The sequence below is a fragment of the Sturnira hondurensis genome, unplaced genomic scaffold, assembly GCF_014824575.4.
Source record: "Sturnira hondurensis isolate 20B ecotype Veracruz unplaced genomic scaffold, ASM1482457v3 Scaffold0008782, whole genome shotgun sequence".
In the NCBI taxonomy this organism is placed as follows: Eukaryota; Metazoa; Chordata; class Mammalia; order Chiroptera; family Phyllostomidae; genus Sturnira; species Sturnira hondurensis.
The window spans coordinates 7,274,131-7,295,784 of NW_028081413.1; the positions used below are offsets into that span (position 1 = coordinate 7,274,131).

Genomic DNA, 21,654 nt, shown 5'->3' on the forward strand with positions numbered 1-21,654 from the left:
ACGGATGGTTACTTTCTTAACTCTGCATCTTTTCACTGTTGACTTACTGGTCAGTCGTGATTCCTGCATCTTTGGCCTATTCTTTATTTCATTTTGTTGGGAAAAAGAGCTGTGAGTAAGGATGTTTCAGCACCCAGCCTTTTTTCTCATGACACTGAATGTGTGGTCACGTTCTGGTGCTTGCTGTATTCAGTGCCCCCACAGGGGCCCAGGCTGCCAGGCCGGGGGAGGAAGACAGCAGTAAACATATTGGCCTCTGCAAGGAGGTGGCCACCAAGAGTTGCTCAGACATGGTGCCAAGGTAGCGTTTCAGGGCTTTGCTCTGCAGCCTATGCCCCTTTACGGGAAGTCCATGGGACGCTGAGAGCGAGCCAGAGGGGAGTCCAGAGAAGTCAGGTTCCACCCATTCTCAATGTCCAAGATCAAGCTGTGGTGCTGCGTGACCTTATAAAGTAACTTCCAGCTCTGATGTTCTGTAATGATGCAGCTCAAACTCAGTAATAATTACTACAACGGCAACAGCTAACATTTATTGAGCTCTGGGAGGCAAAGCGTGGAATAGCTCTTCTTGATCCTCAGAGCAACATTTGGAGGGATAGGTACTAGAATTATCCCCATTTTATTGATGAAGAAACTGGTGCTCAGAAAGGCTCAAGGTCCCACATTGCAAGTGGTGGAACTAGGGCTGCAGCCCAGGCAGACTGACTGCCTGAGCTTCAACTGACCTGAAAAGCGGGTTAGGAACTCACAACAAATTCTGCCCTCCACTAACTGCAGAGGTACAGAGTGGGGGTCCTGAGGCAGACCTTTCCTTGTCCAAACACCTTACAAACATCCATCTTTGAAAATCAAAAGCATCGAAAACGAGCTCCTTGAGCACACTCCACTTACAGGGACTTATTCCAGAGTTACCTCTACAGTGGGCTTATGGAGGGAAGGGTACTTCTTATCTGGGTTTGTTGAAAATCTAATGGCAGCATATGCCCTCCCTCCCTTAGCAATACCACTTGCCACTGTTTCTCACAGGTGAGCAGGCATCAAAAGCAGGTGGAGGGTTGGTTAAACTGCAGGTGCCAGGCCCCATCCCCAGACCTTCTGATTCAGCAGATCTGGGATAAAGCCAGAGAATTTGCATTTCTGACAAGTTCTCAGGTCACGCTGACATTCTGGTCCAATAGACCATACTTTGGGAACCACTGTCTTACACTATGTGCTGTAGATATTTTAGAGTTTCATGTTTGTCATTCCTCACCTACCAGCTTAACCAACTCATCTAGGTGTGTTCATTTGCGAGTCTTCTTTTAGCACAGAAAAACAGCAAATCTCTAGCTAGGTTTAAGAAGACAATGTGAGGAATTGAATTTTTTTAGCCAATAACTAAACTGATACTTTTCTTTTTTGCTTGTTACCAGCTGAAGTAATTTCATTAATTTATATGTTGATGGTCTCCTTCTCCTGCGTCATGAATGCAGGAACTCTGCTGTCTCCTTCCCACCGCTTCGTTCCCAGCCACTCGACGGGTGCCTGGTACATAGCAGATTCCCTGGAAGTACCTGAGTGAATGATAGACTTACACTCCTCCTGATATAGAAACAGGATTGAATCAAAGGGCTAGGGAGGGGAAGGTTGTCATTCATTTCATTTCCTTGTTAAGTAGCTGAAGTATATTTAAGAACTTCCCAAGTTCTTATGCCCATCATTGCATCCTTTAACCTGTACGTGATCAGATATTTCTTTGTTCACAGCTGCCCTCATCCGTGGAAACAGAAACAATTGCGCTCAATTCTCCAATAACCTTGATTGGCTAATCAGCAAATTGGACCGACTAGAGTCTTCCTCAGGTAAGAATGGACAGAAAACCAATGGAGAAGGTGGTCTTTTTATTCCTTTCTGTAAAAAGGAAGACAGTGTTGAATCTTTGAACAACCCTTTGATCCCTTGGACTGCAAACAAACAAATGATTATTTCAACAACAACAGCAAAAAGCTAAATCTTCCTGGCACCCCCATAACTTTATTGAACAATTCCAACCCGATTTTAATAGTCTCCCCCTTTGTTTCACATTTCGTTCTGTGCCTTCGTCTTCATCCCCTGGATCCTCTAATGGCCCCCGACCCAGGGTCCGGATCTCCTTCTGACCGCTACCGGGACTCTCTCTCTCTCTGCTTTTCTGAATTCTTTCTGGACGTGGTCCTCCTAACAGTTTCGGTTAGAAGCAGGACTGAAAAATGACTGTAGAATAAGAGGACATGATGATCCTCCCACCCTCTGAGTCACCCTTGACATCACGTCCAGAGACCTTCATGACTCACAGAGCATTTGAGCCAAGAGAATAGTCATTGTTGGTAAGTGACCAAGTGACTATGCCATGGATCTCAGCAGTTGGCTTCCTCAGAGATGAGTGAGCATGACAGGCGTGGACCCTTGCTGGGAAGCTGACAGGTTTTAATGCTGTTTTCGTTGTCTAGGGGTGGCAGGAGCTCGGACAAGACAGGCCACGGGAAGGCTTCCCCAGGACCGTCCACCTACACATGTCTTCCTAGGCCTCTTTTCTTCAGTATCTCCTCCCATGGGCCGGACTGCATTTCAGGGCAATTTATGGAAACCCTGGGGAAAAACACAACGAAGAGGAATTTTTTATTAAAACCAGTGGAGATGCTGGTTAACTGCTTCCCTTGCATTTTCGTCATGGTGTTGCCAGGCTGTTGGGCACCAGTTAGTTGTTCTTAAGCCTTCACTTAATACAGAAAACCATCCAGTGTGCCAAGAAAAGGGGCAAAGGCAAAGAGCATTTTTTAGTGAGCTTACAATTTGATACTAAAATAAAATAAAAAGGACATCTAAAGTAAAAATTTCTGGGGTGATTTCAAATAAACTCTTATTTGAAGAACACTTCAAATATTGTCTAAATTACCTGAAAGACCTTTAGAATTTATACTAACCTGGGAATCTATTTTTTTTATTAAGTATCGCTTGGTTTGATCAAATTAAAATTCCACTTCATAGCTGCTTTTCTGTATTTTGACATAGAAGTATTATGTCTTTGCCCAGGAAGAGGGGAATGTAGTTAGTACTGCATAAAACTCACCTCTAATTACAGGCTGGTTGGCCCTCAGAGGTTCCTGATGTCTACAAGGGAGGACTGCATCTCTCTTCTGGCTGGAAATGCATAATAGATTCACAGACTTGATGATATTCTGTCCCCTCAGGATGGTCTTTTCATTCTCAGGTTTCAAAGTGATGGCCAGTTCGGAAGGTTAATAAATGTCCAAATGACTTTTGTGGCATTCACGTAGGTATCTTGGAAGTCTTGCACTGCATCTTGACGGAAAGCCCAGAAGCCTTAAACCTGATAGCAGAGGGCCACATCAAGTCCATCATCTCCTTGTTGGATAAGCACGGGCGGAACCACAAGGTGAGTTGGTAGCTGACCATACCTGGCTTTTCCTCCCTGCCATTTAATGACCATTGTGTGTTATTGAGCACGTGTTGCCTACTCTCCTTCCTGGCTTTGATTTACATTTTTTAAAAAACTCTTGGGGAACAGGTTCTGAAAGATCCTTCCTTGCCTGGGAGATACTACAAGCCAGTCAGTCAGTCTCACTGGGCCTTGGATAGTCTCCATTTCCACCAACTTCCCAAGTAGTCCTGCTCGCTGTCATTAGCCCTCAACACAAGCAGACTGTGGGAGGCATTTGGCTGGAGTCCATACATAGCCAGCTATAGGCCTCGCTCCCACCTTGGGGTCTGGGAGCTTAGCAGTGTCACAGCTAATGCTGGCTGTGTCAAGAAGATTTACAAAAACCAGATAAAAGCAACATAGAAAGTCTTGTTATTAAATGAAATTAGCTTTAGCATGAGTCAAGCCAAGGGAATTAAATGAGTCTACAGGAGCCAGCAAGAGGACGGAAGCCGTGGGTCTCTCCCTTTGATACACAACAGCTGTGTGACTTTGGGCCTCAGTTATTTCATCTGTAGAATGGAGACACTTCACTTACTAAGGTGGAATGCTATATCCATTTTTTTTAGGTCTCTTTTAAGTTCAGCATCTATTTTTATAGAATAACATTTCTAGAGACACAGTGATCTTTGGGGAAAGCCTATTAAAATATGTTTTACCCTGATCCTTCAACGTCTGCCCCTCATACATGAGATTGCTACACTGACTAATTAGACAGGTATTCCAAGGTTGAGGGAGTGTGTTCCAAGAGCAGATGGCATGACGGGACATGAGGGACAGCAGCTGGGATCCTGCAGAGTGGAGTGGACTCAGCGTGACTACTGGCCCCTTTTGCTTGCCATCGTCTGGGGGCACTGCATATGTGAAATACATCTTAGGGGGTCCCGGGGAATGAAGCGCTGCAGCATTGCTTAGATGATGTGTATCACCCCCGGGAAATTTTTTTAAAAAAAGCCCTGATCTTTAGCATCTGTGAAATTGCTTGGCAAAGAATTGAAAGAAATATGTGGGGTCTGTAATTGCTTTCCCAAATGTGGTAAATCCAAAGCAGGCCTGAGGCTCCCACTTTAGTCCGGCTTCTCCGTGTTTCGACGTGTTTCCTTCCCGTGCAGAGTATAATGAGAATAACTGATAAGTACCCAAGTAACACATTGCCTGAGCTATGAGCTGCGAGGAGCCCTTGGATGGGGAAGCTGCTGTCACGGTCAGTTGACACGTCATTGTCCCTGGGGCTCCTTTGTGATAGCACCACATAATGCACTTAATAAAAACCAGAGTGTTAGGGCATCTTTTAGCCAAAAGCCACAAGGCATTTAATGGACGTCCCTTGGCAGTAAGGTGATGACTATTCTGCGCATTCTGCAGTTGAGAAAACTAAGGCCTAATAAGCTGAAGTAGTTTGCTAGAAATCAAGACCTCATCTCAGATGTCACCCGGATACTCTGGCTGAGTAGTCTTTAATCTTCTAGAGCCAAGGTGCTGTTTGGGAAGTTCCGGCAATGCTGTCAGAGTTGGGGCAATGTGGTCGAGTCACGTAGAGAGTCTCCTCGAGAAGTCCCCTTTTTGTCTTTGGGCAGATTTTGGTGATGGCTGGCTTGTCGTGAATTTAGTTCCACTCTGAGAGATTATTCCATTGGATAACTTACATTTTCAAAGAGAAGCCTCGTATCAAATCATCAGGAGGGGCATTTGTGGTAGCTTTGCAAAAAAGGTGCAGCGTGCAGGCCAGACTGCCACTGCAACACTTTATCTTTGCTTGGAAAACGCCCAGGAAATGTTTTTCCATCTAGGCCGCTCTGTTTTCTGCAGTCCTAGGTGTCTCAGCCCCTTCACTTAATTTTCCACAAAGACAGTGACGGAATAGCTACAGAAATTTAGAGCCACAGCGCACCTCCCAGCCCCTCCAACAACGGTGACAGTAATAATGAGGATGGCGGTAGCTAACATTTATTTTGCCTTTGACAAATGCCAGGTACTGTTCTCAGTGCTCACATGCATTTTCTTTAGTCCTTGTTGTGATGCCGTGAAGTGATACTGTTAATATTTTCACTTGACAGAGGCAGTAACAAGGCTGGGACATGGGCTTTGAGATGTTAAGCAATTTCCCAGAGGCCACAGGAATAATGAAGGACAGACCAGGGCCAGAATTTAGGTCTCCCAACTCCAGGTTTAATGTTCCTTCCAGGTTTCTCAAGCTGAAGTCTGTGAACAGGTTCTTTATGGCCCACGTGTTCTGTGGGAATGTTTCATTTGTGTTCTTGTTTTTACAGTTATGTAAATACAAAACTCTTTGTCATGAAGAATTCACAATTAGAAGGCATTTTCATATGATAAGTTCAGGTTTCTCACACTGATGTTTGAGGGTCCATCAAGATGGTCTTCAGAGTCGGGACATTTTCCTTTTAAAAAAGGTTTGTTTGTCTCATTGGTTTGAGACACCCCTTTCGGTACTGTGCCCCCTGCAGTCACGTGCTTAGAACGGAGAGTAGCTGCCCTGGCGATGAGTAGACCTCCCCTTTGTCTCTAAGAGTTTGCAGTTGCCGCCTCTGTCCCTCCCATGGAAAGCACTGCCACTCATCCAAAGCATGACCAAGTTCACAATAAACATGTTAGACGGAAAGAACACAATCTTTGGAGTGAAAGAGAAAAAGTGGGGTGTGCTGCCCACTCCCCATTTTCTGAATGCACTCTGCTCCTTGATCCCTCCTAGTTTTTCAGGACCCACAAAAATCCTATCCGCCCTTCAAAACTTAGTTCAAATGCCACTTCTTCTGTGAAGCTTTTTCTCGTTCTAGTTGGATATGGTCTCGCCTTGATCCTTATACAACTCACACTCTGCTTCCTGGTGGTTCCATTCGGCCTTATTGTGGTTGTGTTTACATGCATATTTCTCGCAAAGACGCCAAGTTCCTTCACAGCAGGGATCATCTTTGTAATCCCCGTAGTGCCGAGCTCATATGTTATACATGGCAGGAATTTCATACATGTCCATTACAAGTGTAAGAAATGAGTAATAGGAATGACAGGGTAGAGCCAGAATCCTCTCCTGTCTCTCCTGGAATGATGGAAGCTCGCATACATGTACAGAACTTGTCTCGGTCTGAGGCCAGTCCATGGGAGGGCTCCATTCTGTGTGGTCATTCAGAAACACAGGTTCCTTCCATCTAGCCACTTCCCATCCCCTAGGACAGGGCTTCACAAACAGTAATGTGCTTACAGATCTCCTAGCATTGCTATTAAAATGAAGGCTCTGATCTGGTAGGTCCAGGGGCATCTATCTGTATTTCTGGCAAGCTCCTAGGTAGATCACACTTGGAAAAAGGAGACCCTTGGGTTTTATAATCCTTCCTTGGATATCTACTACCTGCTAGACAGAGAGAGAGTGCACAGAGGACTGTGTAGGTTTTTAGGGCCAGAACATCACTGTAAGTGAGGTACCCACTTTTCATTGGCCAGAACTCAGTCACATGACCTCGCATAACTGCAAGAATACCTGTGGAATGTGGCTTCTTGTGTGCCCAGGATGAGAAGGAAAACAGAACCTGGTGATTCACTCAGCAGTAACTGCCACAACCAGCCACACATCCCGGAGGTTGCTGAGATGTTATTTCTTAATCAGAAAGTACAGATGACCTACAGGCACAATGCCTGTGTGTACCCCAACACATTCAAGATAACCCATTTAAACTTTTCTGGAAAAGGAAGTGTTTCCCAACTGCCCATTATATCCAAAGATACACCTTCTGAAACACAGCTTACGTGGTGTCACAGTTCTTTGTGGCACCGCTATTTGTGGATGAGACGCTGTCAGGCTGTGTACGTTTCACACAGCCCTTTTTCTCCGCTGTTCTGTTGTACCCAGATTAAGCTCTGCTTCCCCTAGGCTGCGAGAGGCCAAACAGATGAGAATGTGTGATAGGCCAGATGACACACACTTAATTCCATGGCCATCTATGGCTCTTAGAATGAGAGCTTATCCTCTGGAACTCTGGATTCCCAGTTCCACTGCCCGTGGAGTGGTGATTGGGAAAGTCCACAGCACTGCCTGTGGGATCCTCTTTTGCTTGTCCCATGAATGTGCTTTGTGCTTATCTGGAACAAAGTTGACGTTTGAGGAATCACATAGAAAATTGGTTTGTGAGAATTATGGATACAGATGCCACCAGCAACCTGAAGTCATCCAACCCCATGAAGCAGTGAGACTTCAGTGGCCACTTTGAAAGACTGAAATGTGGCCACCTGCCTCCTGTTGGTGCAACTGCCACACTCCTGGCTGTTACTCATCACTGCTGCTTGCATGTCCCTCCCTGTAGGAGAGAGGAAGGAGCAGTGCCTGGTCCAGCACAGTGTGCTCTGCTAGGGCAGGAACACAGAGTTTGGAATGAAAGAGGATGATGCAAAAGGAGTCAGGGTGAGCAAGGGCAGCACGTGGTAGAGGAAGCCAGGGGCAGTGCCCACTTCCAGGGCTACCAGCCAACAAAAGGAACAGAAGCTGGTGGCTGGTTTCATAGATTCCAGGACCACCTGTGATCTTCTTGCAAGTTTAGCGTCCTCCTAGAGGGGAGAAGGCGAGCAGGTGAAATGTTTTCAAATATGGATTTCTAGAAATATAAGGGCATCTTAATGAGATTTAATAATACCACAGTGAGAGACCCTCGAATAAGAACCTTCCCTGCTATCACCTCCAGCTGGCCCACATGAGTTCCCAAGCCTGCTCTGTGTGAGGGACCTTAGCAAATGGGAATCTGCGTGCCTACTGACTGTGGTGCAGAGCGGAGGGTGAGCTTCACTCTGTGGCCAGTGAAGGGCTTTCCAGCCCATGCCCCTACTCATATCCAGCAAGTGGAGCCTGGATTTTGTGCCCTGGACACCTCACGTCACCCTAGTCCTGGCCCTGGCTGGGATATAACCTAGGCAGTCTGTCTTAAGAGCCCAGACTCTTACCCACATTCACAGAACAGTAGCTGCAAATGTGCACCTTGGAAGAAAGTTCACAAGACCAGGGCATAGAGCTAAAAGGAAGCCTGGCCTCATTTCCCAAGAGGCAGAAGGCTCTGGGGCATTACTCACTTATGCCTGGTGGTAGGGGTGAGGCTTCCTGGACTCTGAACAGGTCATTGTCCCACCTGTCACCCAGCCCGCACCCTGCAGCAAGCCTGCTTCCTTCCTGTGTCCCAGCTGTTAGGCCCTAAGGCCTGGTGGGTGTGTCTCACTGCAGGTTCTCGATGTGCTGTGCTCCCTCTGTCTCTGCAATGGGGTCGCAGTGAGAACCAACCAGAACCTTATCTGTGACAACCTGCTGCCCCGGAGAAACCTGCTCCTGCAGACGCGGCTGATTAATGACGTGACAAGGTAAGGCCAGCATCCTTACTCCAAAAGGCGCGTCTTGTCTCCAGACAGGGAAAGAAGAGGGCTAATCTGAACTCCAAAGCCACCCATCCACCATTTCTGTGATGATTCTGGGACGTAAGATGAGAGCAGGCAAATGCGTACCTTTTCATGGGCTGGTTCAGGGCCTGGTGCTACAACCACTTTGGCAGAGTTGTTCGGCCCTTTCTCCCGAAGAGCCCAGGCATGGTGTATATACCCCCCACAGGCTGAAGAGTTCAGCCAGTACCATGTTTTACTTTAAGCATCCATACACATCTGTCTTATACCCCCTTCATAGCTTTATTTTTAATTTGATACACCAACATTTTTTCTAAAAATATCTTATAGATTAGATGCCCCATGTTGCTACCATGATTTATTGTATGCTCTGGCACATGGCCATTTCCCCAGGGCTATCTGTGAAGGTCAGGGTGGAAAGCACAGGCCCAGGCAGAACCTAGGCAGCTGGTCCGTATATGTGGTCACCTGAGAGTCGTGTGAACTCACTGGGCCTGGACCAGGCAGGCCTAAGGCTCTGCAGTAACTTTCCACCAAGGCCGACTTCCTAATCTATGAACAATGGGGAGAGGAGAACCTCCCCCCTGAAGCACGGCGCGGCCAGCAGGCCCGAGCCATTCATACAGACATTTCTTCTCCTTGGTGCCAGGCTGGTTTCCCCTGCCCACACAAAATGGAACGCTGGCCCCGCCCAGATCAGTGGGCACCACAGAAAAACTCCAGGTGCTTTGTCACAAGCTCTTAGCCATTTTGCTGGATTTATTAAAACCTCCGGCCCTTAACAAGGTCGCCTAAGAGTGACTTCTTCCTCCAACCCTCTCCTGTCACCTAGGCTGAACTTTTTTCACATGTATTGGAGTATAATAAACTGCAATGTGGTAAGATGTTTAAAGCATACACAGTGATGATTCAACATACGTACAATATACGTACACATTGCAAAAGGCTTCTCCCCACAGTGTTAACACATCTATTACATTTGTTTGTTTGTTTGTTTTTTGGTGAGAACATATAAGTTCTACTCTCTTAGCAAATTTCAATTATGCAGTACAATGTCTTCAACTATAGTCACCATGTCAGACATTACGTCCTCAGACCTTATTCATCTTATAACTAAAGTTTGTCTCCATTTACGCCCTCTTCCTATTCCCCCCGCTACCCCTTCCCACAGCCCAGGCCCTGGCAACCACTTTCTGTTCTGTCTCTATGACTCCAACTTTTTTTTCAGTCCTTATGTAACTGATACTATGTAGTACTTGTCTTCTCTGCCAGGGTCTTTTCTAATGTGACCTCTTAATGCTTTCAAAAGGACATTGTTATTAATAATGCTTGGGTGACAACACTGCTGTTACGAAAATAGGGGTGATTAAACCAATTTACCAGAAGATGGAACAAGTCATTTCTTTCACTTACAGTAAGAAACGAGGGTTTGTAATTGTGCAGCTCTGCATGGCGTCTTCAGCATCTGTACCCATGGCTGACATTCAGTAAGTGTTGGTTACCTTGAATGGAACATTTAAAGGAAGCGAGGTCCTCTGTGTTTTGTCATGGAATTAATGTCGTCCTGACACCTTCCTAAGAACTTGATCAAGTGCTGGAGGCTCCAAGCTTTTTGTGCTTTAGAACAATATGAAAACCACAGAACTGCTCTTGCCCTTGGTTGACTTGGGCCAGTGACTCCTCTGGTCTGGTTCAGTTTGCTTTCCTCCATTTTTAAGTTAGTGTTTAATGTTTAATTTCAGTATTCGACCAAACATCTTCCTGGGAGTGGCTGAGGGCTCAGCACAGTACAAAAAGTGGTACTTCGAGCTCATCATCGACCAGGTGGACCCCTTCCTAACGGCAGAGCCCACACACCTGCGGGTGGGCTGGGCCTCTTCCTCAGGCTATGCTCCATACCCCGGAGGCGGAGAAGGATGGGGAGGCAACGGTGTTGGGGATGACCTGTATTCCTATGGCTTTGATGGACTTCACCTTTGGTCAGGTGAGTACCTTGCCAAAGCTTCGGCCCCTTATCGCTTACTGGGAGTGATTCAGACTTGAATTGTTTAAGCTGAAACAGTCACTTCCTGTATAAATGGTATAGACTTGAGTGTAAACTAATTAGACGGTTAGGTGGGAAGAGCATCAGATTTGAAATGAGACCATCCCGCTTTTAGACCATGACGCTGGCGCTTCCAGTTGCATGATCTCTACAGATGGCTTTACTTTCCCCAAGTTAGTGTCTGTCTGTACGGTCCTACTCGCCCAGGACTTCAGGGTCATGGGGGCAAACAGGGAAGGAGAAAGAGACTCCATGAGCTGCATACCTTTGGACATTTCTTTCTCTCACTTTATCCTTACAATGACCCCTTTTGGAAGTAAATATTGACCCCATGTCAGAGATGTGGAAACTGAGGCAGTGAACTGTTTAAGTAATCTATTCACAGTCACGTGGGGAAGGGCCCCGATCTGACCGTAAGTCCATCATCTCATCAGTGTCACATCATGGTGCACTTTGCAAAATGTCTGGCTCTGTACCTACCATGTAGTAGATGCTGATCTGTTAAAAAGAATCCAAAGCTTCCTTTTTTATTGATTGATTTTTTTCTAGAGAGAGAGAGAGGGAAGGCAGGGGAGAGAGAGATTGATTTGTTCTTCCTCTTATTTATGCATTCATCAGTCGATTCCTGTACGTGCCCTAGCCAGAGATCAAACCCACAATTGCAGTGTATCAGGACAACACTGCAGCCAACTGAGCAACCTGGCCAGAACGAAAGCTTCCTTTTCCAAAGATGAACTTTTTGTTCCCCAAGCATGTGCACAGCCTGTGCCTGTGCAGGAAGGGGTCAGCTTCTGCTGGGGTGAAATGCAAGAACGCTCATGCCTTCATCCTAGAACAGGAGTCCCCCTCCGCTGTCTGTTGTCCCCAGCATGTCCTATCTGCATCTTTTGCGAAACTGCAGTTGTGTCCCTCTTGGAAACCCCTTACATAAGCATTATTCTGTGTGCCTCTTACGTAAAGAACCATGACACACATTCTACCCTAAATCCACTAGGAGGGAAAAGTTTGTCTCTAAACGCAAACCCGCCTATTTTCTTTCATGCCTGGGAACCCATCACACTTCCTTCTTCCCTTGGCTGTCAGGCTGGAACTGTTAGCTCAGGTCCTGGCAAAGTGCTTCTTGTCATTGGTCTTCATTTCCAGTTAGCCATTATGGTTTATGCCTGTGTGTGCTGTTTTAAATGCATTTTAAACATTTGTAAACTTTTAGGAATGGTGTAAACTTATGTGTATACGTATTTGTTTGGGGTTATTTGTGGAAAGGAGGAGGAAGCCTTTTCTCTGTCCGTGTTTTATGTGTCTGAGGGACAGTGTGGTACAAACAGAAGAAGATGCAAAATAGCAGGATGATGAGTTCCAGTGAGTGCAAGTCTCGTCTTACACTCAAAACTTAGCCTTCCCTACTTCCATCTTCATGAGGGGTGGGGTGGAGCTTCCCTTCTTGGTTCTTCAAGCCCCCACACCGAGCCACCAAGGGGCTATCCAGTAGTAGCATTTAGCTTAGGTTATCATCAGAGGTCATACTGTGCTCAGAGAGTTGTCTCTGGGGAAGCCATTTGAGAAGAGAGTCACTGCGCTCACACACATCCACAGCTCCTGAGTTTGGTAGAATTGAATCTGTGAAGGAATGAGCAGGATGGACGTGAGGAAATATTATCCCACTGCTTGTGGGTGGCTGCTCATCTGCCACCATCTCATGGTCACAGTTGAAGGGTATTTCCTGGATCCCAGTCTACACCTGAAGAGAACTCTGCATGGGAGTCAGTTAAGGAAACATGAACTGCACCTACACCCTTGGATGAAGAAAACTGGACCCTCATTTCAGAGGGAAAATAACCATTCTTAAAAAAACAGTTTGGATTTTTCTAGACTTTGCAGCCCTGCATGGGACACGAGTATATCCCTTTGTAAAGTTGGCAGAATGAGTACATCAGTCAGTCGGGAGGCAGAGAACCCACTGCCTATGTGTCCAGAGAAGGCTGCTGGCTGTGTATTGAGGACCCGAACATCAGCCTACATGTATCATTCCAGGAGTGGACAGTGCCCCCCATCCCTCTTGTCCTGCTTCCTCAGAAAGGCGAATGTGCCCACCCAGTTATCGCTAGCAGTGCCTTTTATGACTGGAGACGGGGAGGAGGCTGGAGACTCTGCTTTTCAGAAGCTGACCGTGGCTGTCTTATCCCTATGCACACTGAGTTAGAGAGGTACATCTAGGGGACTTCACCCCTCAGACTCCAACACCTGAGGAGAAGTGGGAAAATCAGTGCCCATAAGCTTTGTAATTTTTATGCTCACCGAAATACAAAGCTGCCTTGGGCCTGAGCATTACTCTGAATTCTCCAATCAGCACAAGGAACATGTATCTCACAGAAGGCACTGTAAGTAAATATGTTGGCATGTGTGCCCCCTGATGAAGTCAGATTTCTGTTAATGACTCCCACAAGGACAGCAGTGAGTTTCAGACTGTCAGATGAAAGGATGATTATCTGATGAAGAAACAAAATGGAAATGACACTCCAACTTGTCTGCTATAGAAAGGAATGGAGGGTGGCTAGGGAGAAATAATGGAAACCGGTTGTGACAATTTTTCTCCTTTTTCTTGAGATACAAATGCCCAGGCTCATTAACTTTAAACTCCTATGTGTGCATAAATTAAGCCACTGCCTTGGACTGGTCTCCAGTGCGTTTATGGATGCAGAGTAGAGGTGTCGCAGCTGGAAAGAAGTGCAGTGTCTCCAATGCTTTGTCATCGGAAGGAATCAAGAAGAAACAGCATGGCTTTGGACCTATGCCCAGTTTGAATCCTAGAGCCTCCACTGACGAGGCTTTCTCCCCCCACTCCCCACCAACATTGGGCAAATTACTTAACCTCTTATTCCCTCAGATAAAATGAAGATGTGCTATATGGCTCTTATAGAATTTAAATGTGATAAAAGACATGAAGATCTTGACACACACTAGATACACAATAAATAGGATTTTTCCCTTCCCTCGTTGCCTGTAAAGTTCACTCACAAGACCAAGTCCAGAGTTCTGGATACCTTACTGGAGACCATAAGAATAGCCCCATCCTGCACATGTAAAGAAACCAAGTCCCATGCTGAGTGGGAAAGGAAGTTTCAGAGTGACATCTGGAGAGTGTATCGGTGAGCTTCTTCTCTCTGTAGTGGGAGGGCCGCCTATGAGCGTATTTCGCCCCAGAAGCCTGTGGATTCACTTTCAAGTGTGCGCTGCACAAATACCTGTCTTCTCAACCCTGCCCAGCCCGCTCCATGGCATGCCGAGTCAGCTCAGCCGCTGTGGTTTTCCTTTGGGAGGAACAGCTCTTCTCTGGTCACGGCATCGCTCTCCCTCTCCTGGCATGGGCTCCATGCAGCCTTTCTGATCTGCATTTGGAGATGAACTGGGCTCAGAGCAGCCCAGAGTATGCTGCTGGCTAGGGAGCAGTTTCATAGGAGGAAATGGCACCTGCCTTTTCCTTTGAACAACTTTTTCCCTTGCAAAATTGGAAGGCGCAGAGGAATTCACCTTCCTAAGAGAAAAGCAGTAACAGAAAGTGAATGGAGTAAACTTGTGCCTCTTGATTTAGTATGATTTCTGACTCATCAAGATCATTTGTCTCTACAGTCAAATTCATCTAAGAGGGTCTTCACCCCACAAAGCCGAATCCCAGGGTACTTGTTTGTGTATCAGAGCATATCCCCTGAGACAGACCTTTCCAACCCCCCTGCTCTGTGGACAGGACCCGAGGTCTGTAGAACACCAGCACTTTTGCATATTCGATCCTCTCTCTTTCCGAATGCCTGCGGATTCGTGTTTATGTTATAATGCCCAGCTCTGCGGTGCCTGAGGCAGTAGAAATGCTGAGCATCAGTGTTTCCAGTTGCCTACATTACTCATCAGAATAGACCAAGTCCTACGGTAATATATCCTCTGGTTAACTCGAAGATGTTCAGCTGATGGTAAAGTGGATTCTTCTCTTTTCTTAAAATGCTAGGTTAGGAATGGCCTTTCCAGTCTTCCTGGGAGTTTTAGGTGGGCCTGAGCAATCAGTCAGGGGTTTCTTCGGAACAACAGAGTCCAGGGGACCTCCTGACCTGTCTCAGCAGCTGCTCCCTAGGGTTACTCAGGGCTCCTAGTGTCTGGAAAACCAATTGAGGCAACTTAAAAACACTGTCTGCAACAACTTTCTTTTTTCTTGCTATAGCGTTTTCTGTCCGTTGTTCTACGAGAGATTAAGTACATTAAACATATTTGAAAGTGCGTATTTTTTAGCATTTTTATTCAGTAAAGAGATTTAATGGTTGCAGCAACTCAGCGCGGTGATTTTTTCAAATCACTTTCTGCACTCATCTCTCAGCGCCACTCTTCTCCCTATTGTTATTTCTTCCTAGTGTTACAGCCGACATACTATTCCTACAGTGTTCTGGTGAGCGTATCCACTATTAGTCTAGTAATTAAAGTTTTGGGACTAATAAACACAATTACAGTAGTTTTTCTTGTGGGTTACCACACGTCAGACACTCTTCTAATCACTGCACAGCAACTAATTTATTCAGAACCAACAGCCACCTCATGGCATTACTACTTTCATTTGACAGATGAGGAGAATTGAGTCCACAAAGGTGAGTGGCTTGCCCAAGGTCAAACAGTTAGTGAGTGACAGAACCAAGACTCCTCCAGCCCAGGGAGTCTGGCTCTGGACACGCCCCTTACCTGCTGCACACGACTGCCTCTTGAGTGGCATAGAGCACGTCAGTGAGGCATTGCATCAAAGGTGCAGGACTGATAATGGTACCTGGCCAACAGTTCTTGACAGCAGCTTGTGGGCATCACTGCACCCAGTTTACAGATGTAGAAGCCGAGCCTCAAGTAAAACCACAGGTTCAGGTTCAGGTAAAGGCTGGAGATTTGAATTCAGACTCAGCCCTCTGTGTCTCCAAGACCACTCCCCACTCCTACCCAACACCACCTCATTACAGAGCTGTCGGAAAGACAAATACCATAAGTGTGGGGTGCAGGGCCCTTCCGAATCATCTGGAGCCCCGAAAGCCCTCACAGGGCAGCAGTTGCTTCCTCTAGATGAGAACGGATTTATGAAACAGTGTACAAAAGCAATCTCATAATTCCATCATTTTCTAGTTTCAAAAGCTTCACAATACTCACATTGTAAGACTAGGTATGCTTTACCAGGTGACTTTTTATAATATGAATATTGTATGAAGTGGGCATTTTCTTTAAGCAGACTTCCCATTACATTGCTCTCAGTACTTGCTAAATACTTGCTTCCTATCCGGTGGTTAGCAACAGTCACCCTTTAGTTTCTAGATAATATGGGTCCCAACTCCAAATCTCTATTGTATATGTTTCAAAAACAGGCTTAGACTATGATTTCAATTTGCCAGTAGGTGATGTTAGCGTGTGTTCCTACAGCAACTTCTTCTTGGTATCCAGTGTCTTAGAATAAAGGAGGTGAAAGGCAATGTTATTTCCACCAGGACATAATCGCTCATCCAGGTGGCCATTTTCATCCGAGAAAGTAAGCCAGGCAGGGGAGAAGCTCCCAGCCATTGTTCCTCAGACAGGCACTGGCAACTGTGGTGTACCGAAGTCTAAATAAAGCTCGGAACTCGGCCTCCAGTGGCATCAAAGTGTGGCTTAGATGAAGAGCATCCCCAGTGACAGCTGCTCTTGATCTTCACTGACTGAGGCCCAGGGGGCATGGAAGCCAACAGCGCACTCTGGGAGTGTGGGAGGAGGGGACCCTGGAGTCACAGTTCAACACAGTTTTGTCCTAGTTGATATGATCTCAGAAAGGTTATCTTCCTTCTAATTTGTACTTTTAGCCAGTAACAATCTGGGTGCTTTGAAAGGTAGTTGTCCAACCTCGTGTTTCAGTTTGTTTTTACTTTTTCCATACTCAAGGAAATCTCGTAGGCTTTGTTCACATGACAGCAGTAATATTTTCCAGAAGCTAAACTAATTGAGAAAGTGACAACTGAAGCAGAAACATTGGTTTTTAATGAGAAAATAAGGAATCTTAAGAATGAGACAATACAGCAGAGTTTGCTGAGTTTTTAATACCACAGGTTCTTTTCGTGGCAGGCTTCAATGTGGTAAGGAAGAAAAGATTCTGGGACCTGGGATATCTAACCTCCATAAAAGACACTAACGGTACTCATTCTTCTCAAAGGGAGAGATAGGAAAGGCGTCCAACCTACACACTCCCCCAGTTGGGCTTAGGTTTGTTCTGGTTTAAATGGGGTTGACTCTAGGGCCTACAATGAGGAACTTGCTCCTCATTCTCAGTAACAAAACAGAGTCTGAGGCCATCTGGGCTCATTTGCCAACATGCACCAAATTTGCTATGAGCCGGGGGAGCAGGGAATCCAGGTTCTAGGTTCTGGTCCAGTTGTATCCTCACCACATCTCCTCACCAGGCCCCCATTACTGCCCACGTCCCAGCCTCACCAGACTTGCGCCACTTTGCACACACAGCAAGTTCTCCAATTTTGTAATAATGTTGACCAAAAAAATGACTCACCTGGGGCCACTGTCTGTGTGGAGTTTGCGTGTTCTCCCCATCTCTGTGTGGGTTTTCTCCATGTATTCCAGTTTTTTCCCAAATTCCAAAGACTGGTATAATGGAGATGACTTCTGGAGGTGGGGGGATATCAATTGGCTTGAAGAATAAGAAGTTTACTAGATAAATGAGATCAAGTTCACGATAGGCTAGTTGATATAAACAAGAGTTAGCTGTCTATAGCATATTTCTGGTCACAAAAACATTACCAAACTTCTAAATAAACACTTCTAAAATATTAATCATTGAGGTAAGTGTGAGCTATACACACATATAAGAAAAATTAATAAAAATAAGATCATGATTTTCCAACCCGTTTATTCCAGTTTAGGGTTGCAAGTAGAGATTAATTGTCCCAGCAGCTCTGGACAGAACTTTCCATCTGAGGCAATTCACTCATACTCATAGTCATTCAGACTGGGGCAGTTTGGACACACATGTTAGGTAAAATCAATTTCCTCATATGTCATTTCACTCACAGTCTCAGTTTCCAAGAACCTGTCAGCCATGTTAAGTGAGGACGTACTGTATGCCACATACTCCTGTTACATAAGCCAGTCATTCTGCTTATGTGTGGATGCTCCCTGTTGGAATTACGGAGTGCTCTCTTCTCTCTCATTTATCTGGTGAACCTTTCATTCTTCAAGTCCACTCAATGCCCTCTACCTCTAGAATTCATCTCCTTTATTCCAATACTGCCGCTGGATTGTAATTCTTCATTTGAATGTTTATTTCCCACTACAGCATGGGCTTCCGAAGGGTGGGAACTGGGCCTTCTGTCTGCGGTCCCCAGGGCCAAGTGTAGTATCTGGCCTCACTCCTGTTTGTGGAGGGTTGGGGTGCACACTCTATGGCTTTGTCAATCCCCTAAAATACCCGGAAGGGGGCACCTAATTTTTTTTATTAATGAGAGTATAGTAGTTTTACTATTTTAAAGTCCATTGCTCAGTTTAGAATCTATTACTTGAATAGCAGTAACTGCTAATAAACAGTATTCACAATAAAACATTAAATAAAAGTTTAAGTAGTTCTAAGATGAGAACAGAAATATTACACAGCATAGATACATGTATAAAGTTTATAAACAACTCACACATCATATGGAGATTTTTAAAAACTGCCTTTTTGTAAAATACTATAAAATTATTAGAACTCAGTTTCTAATGACTTTTATTATAAAAAATGTTCATAATCTGATAAGTAGCATAAACAAGTTATCAAAACTACAATATCTCAGTTTGGATGAAAAGTATATATATGAAAGAAGAGAAGCATTTTTTACTGTTCTTTTTTTTGTTTATATTTATCTATATATATATGATGAACATTTATAATGGACCTGGATTACTGCTGTAATCAAAAACAACATACATTTCATAAGTTTTTCTGCCTGCAACTTCATTTTAATACATAACTTCTGCCTCTTCCTTGCAGTTTCCCCAACAGAACCGTAAACCTATGGGGAGATGGAGGAGTGGATATGATCATTTACCTTTAGAACTTTCGGGATGGGGTGGTGTCACAGAAAAGTGAGAGGTGGTTTTCTCACCAGGTTAGGTCAGGAAATGACAGATTATCTTATGAAAAGTACATGCAACAGCAGCAAAAAAAGTCACCAATACAGGGTATAAGGGACAGTGTTTCTCTGCCCATCTGAGGTAGTAAAATTCTTTAAAACGAATAAGAAAACTCTGTTGCACAGTATGAAGGCTGGATGACTTTGCTGTTCTTGACTTGGACGGCTCCAGCATCCAGTGCTAAAGTGGCCCTATCTACCTCTGTGTGGGCTTTCAAGGCTCCTAACAGTTTGGAAGCGTCCCACACCCACACTTAAGGTGGTTATTCTTCCAGTTACTCTGTAATAAGACAGCCTAAGGGTGAGGGTGGGGAGAGGTCTGGAAGTCACAGAGACGACTTCAAACCTCAAGTCTTTACCTGCTACACAAACCTGAACCTGTGGTTTTACTTGAGGCTCGGCTTCTACATCTGTAAACTGGGTGCAGTGATGCCCACAAGCTGCTGTCAAGAACTGTTGGCCAGGTACCATTATCAGTCCTGCACCTTTGATGCAATGCCTCACTGACATGCTCTATGCCACTCAAGAGGCAGTCGTGTGCAGCAGGTAAGGGGCGTGTCCAGAGCCAGACTCCCTGGGCTGGAGGAGTCTTGGTTCTGTCACTCACTAACTGTTTGACCTTGGGCAAGCCACTCACCTTTGTGGACTCAATTCTCCTAATCTGTCAAGTGAAAATAGTAATGCCATGAGGTGGCTGTTGGTTCTGAATAAATTAGTTGCTGTGCAGTGATTAGAAGAGTGTCTGACGTGTGGTAACCCACAACAAATGCTATTGTTATTATTTTTGGCTTTGCTACTTCAGAAACTTTAAGGACTAGGCTGATTGTGGATAAGCTTGCTAGAACATTGTTTAGAAGAAATATTGGGTTGGCCAAAAAGTTCATTTCATTTTTTTCCGCAAAATCAAAGACACATTTTTTATTTTCACCAATGACTTCATTGTTTTGGATATTTTGAGTGTGTTGGCTATCTTTTGCATAGTATAATGTTGATTGTTCTCAATGTCTTGATTTGATTGCTATCAACTTCAATTGGTCTACCTCACCATGGAACACAAATAATCTCCAACACAAAACTTCACAATGCACTTTTGACACATTTCATCAGTCACAGCACCTTCTCCATACACTGCACAAATCTTCCTTTGCATTTCAGTTGTGTTTTTACCTTTCTTGAAACAATAAAGCATAATATGCCAAAAATGTTGCATATTTTCTTCCATTTTCAATATCAAAGTGGCTGCACAAAAATTCACCAATTTTGATAACTTTTTAATGCACACTGATATGACAGCTGTCAGAATACAATCTAACAAAATTGTTTAGAATGAAATTAAAGACAGCTAAACCTTACTAGAGTCATCTTACCAGGGTGGGTGAGGGGCGAGAAATGAACTTTTTGGTCAACCCAGTGGAAGAGAGCAAGGACACTAAAGAACACACACACACACACCTGTTCACAGCCCCACACCCAGCAGAGGCAGTCTGCCCATTGCCTCGGACACCACGCCAGAATCTGAGCACACATTGGGCAGGTGGAATTTGTGTGTGTTCCATCTCTGCAGCTTGAGAGTTTCCTCTGAGACTCATGCCATGTCACTCCGCCCACTCACCTGCTTAGGAAATCATTTCTCATTGCTCACCTCACACAGTTTGAGAAAGCAAGGTCGCATGTCAAATGCAATAGCATGCCCAGACCTGTGTGCCTCATACCTCCCACTGGTGGCCTGTGCGCCTCTCTCCTGGAGTCCCACATGCCTTTTTCCTTCTCTTCGCTCACCAGGACGCATTCCCAGAGCCGTGGCCTCCATCAACCAGCACCTCCTGAAGTCAGATGATGTGGTGAGCTGTTGCCTGGACCTTGGCGTGCCCAGCATCTCTTTCCGCATCAACGGGCAGCCTGTGCAGGGGATGTTTGAGAATTTCAACACAGATGGGCTCTTCTTCCCTGTGGTGAGCTTTTCAGCGGGTGTCAAGTAAGTTATGGCCATGATCTTATGAAGAGTAGCTGTTAACCCACCTCCCACCACTCCTAGGAGCCAGGGAGCATAATCTCTTTCTCCCTGGCTCTAAGCCAGGGAGCCAGTGCTTTGGCTCCATAAGCCAAACTCCCCTGGGGCGGGGGAGGGAAGGCGATGCAAAACCATTCACTCCTATCTACATACCTGTTGAACTCCTGTCTCCTGCAGCGGTTATGTAATGTCCTCAGATAAATAGCAAGGTGAGTAAGATGAGTCCTGTGTAAAAACACTAGTAATTATAAAAGTGTCACGTGCTCATTATAAGAAGTGGAAAGATAGTTATAAATAAGACAGTGTACTCATGATCCCATCATTGAACTATCATCTGTATTACTACTTTGGTGTATTCCAGTCTTTTATTCTGCAAATATAAGTATATATTTTTAATTCACATCCCATTAAGTGTGACGTTTTATGTCCTGATTACTTTTCACTCGGGAATAAGTAATGAGCCCTTTCCCGAGTCCCCTCTCGTCCCCCTCCGGATGATTGACCAGGCTGCGTGACACCCTTTTACCTGGCTCTCCCACGGTGCAGCCACTACCTTGTTAGACTTCATGCTGCTCCCATTTCCTTATGAATC

The 21,654-nt window shown here is 45.3% G+C and overlaps 1 protein-coding gene across 1 annotated transcript in view; it reads left to right on the plus strand.

Moving 5' to 3' along the window:
- Positions 1–21,654, plus strand: part of RYR3 (ryanodine receptor 3) — a 521,285-nt gene that overhangs the window by 287,547 nt on the left and 212,084 nt on the right. The window contains exons 15-19 of the mRNA XM_037056141.1: positions 1,746–1,841; positions 3,297–3,415; positions 8,679–8,812; positions 10,591–10,832; positions 20,834–21,026. Coding sequence (XP_036912036.1) covers positions 1,746–1,841; positions 3,297–3,415; positions 8,679–8,812; positions 10,591–10,832; positions 20,834–21,026 — 784 coding nt within the window. The remainder of the gene's footprint in view (positions 1–1,745; positions 1,842–3,296; positions 3,416–8,678; positions 8,813–10,590; positions 10,833–20,833; positions 21,027–21,654) is intronic.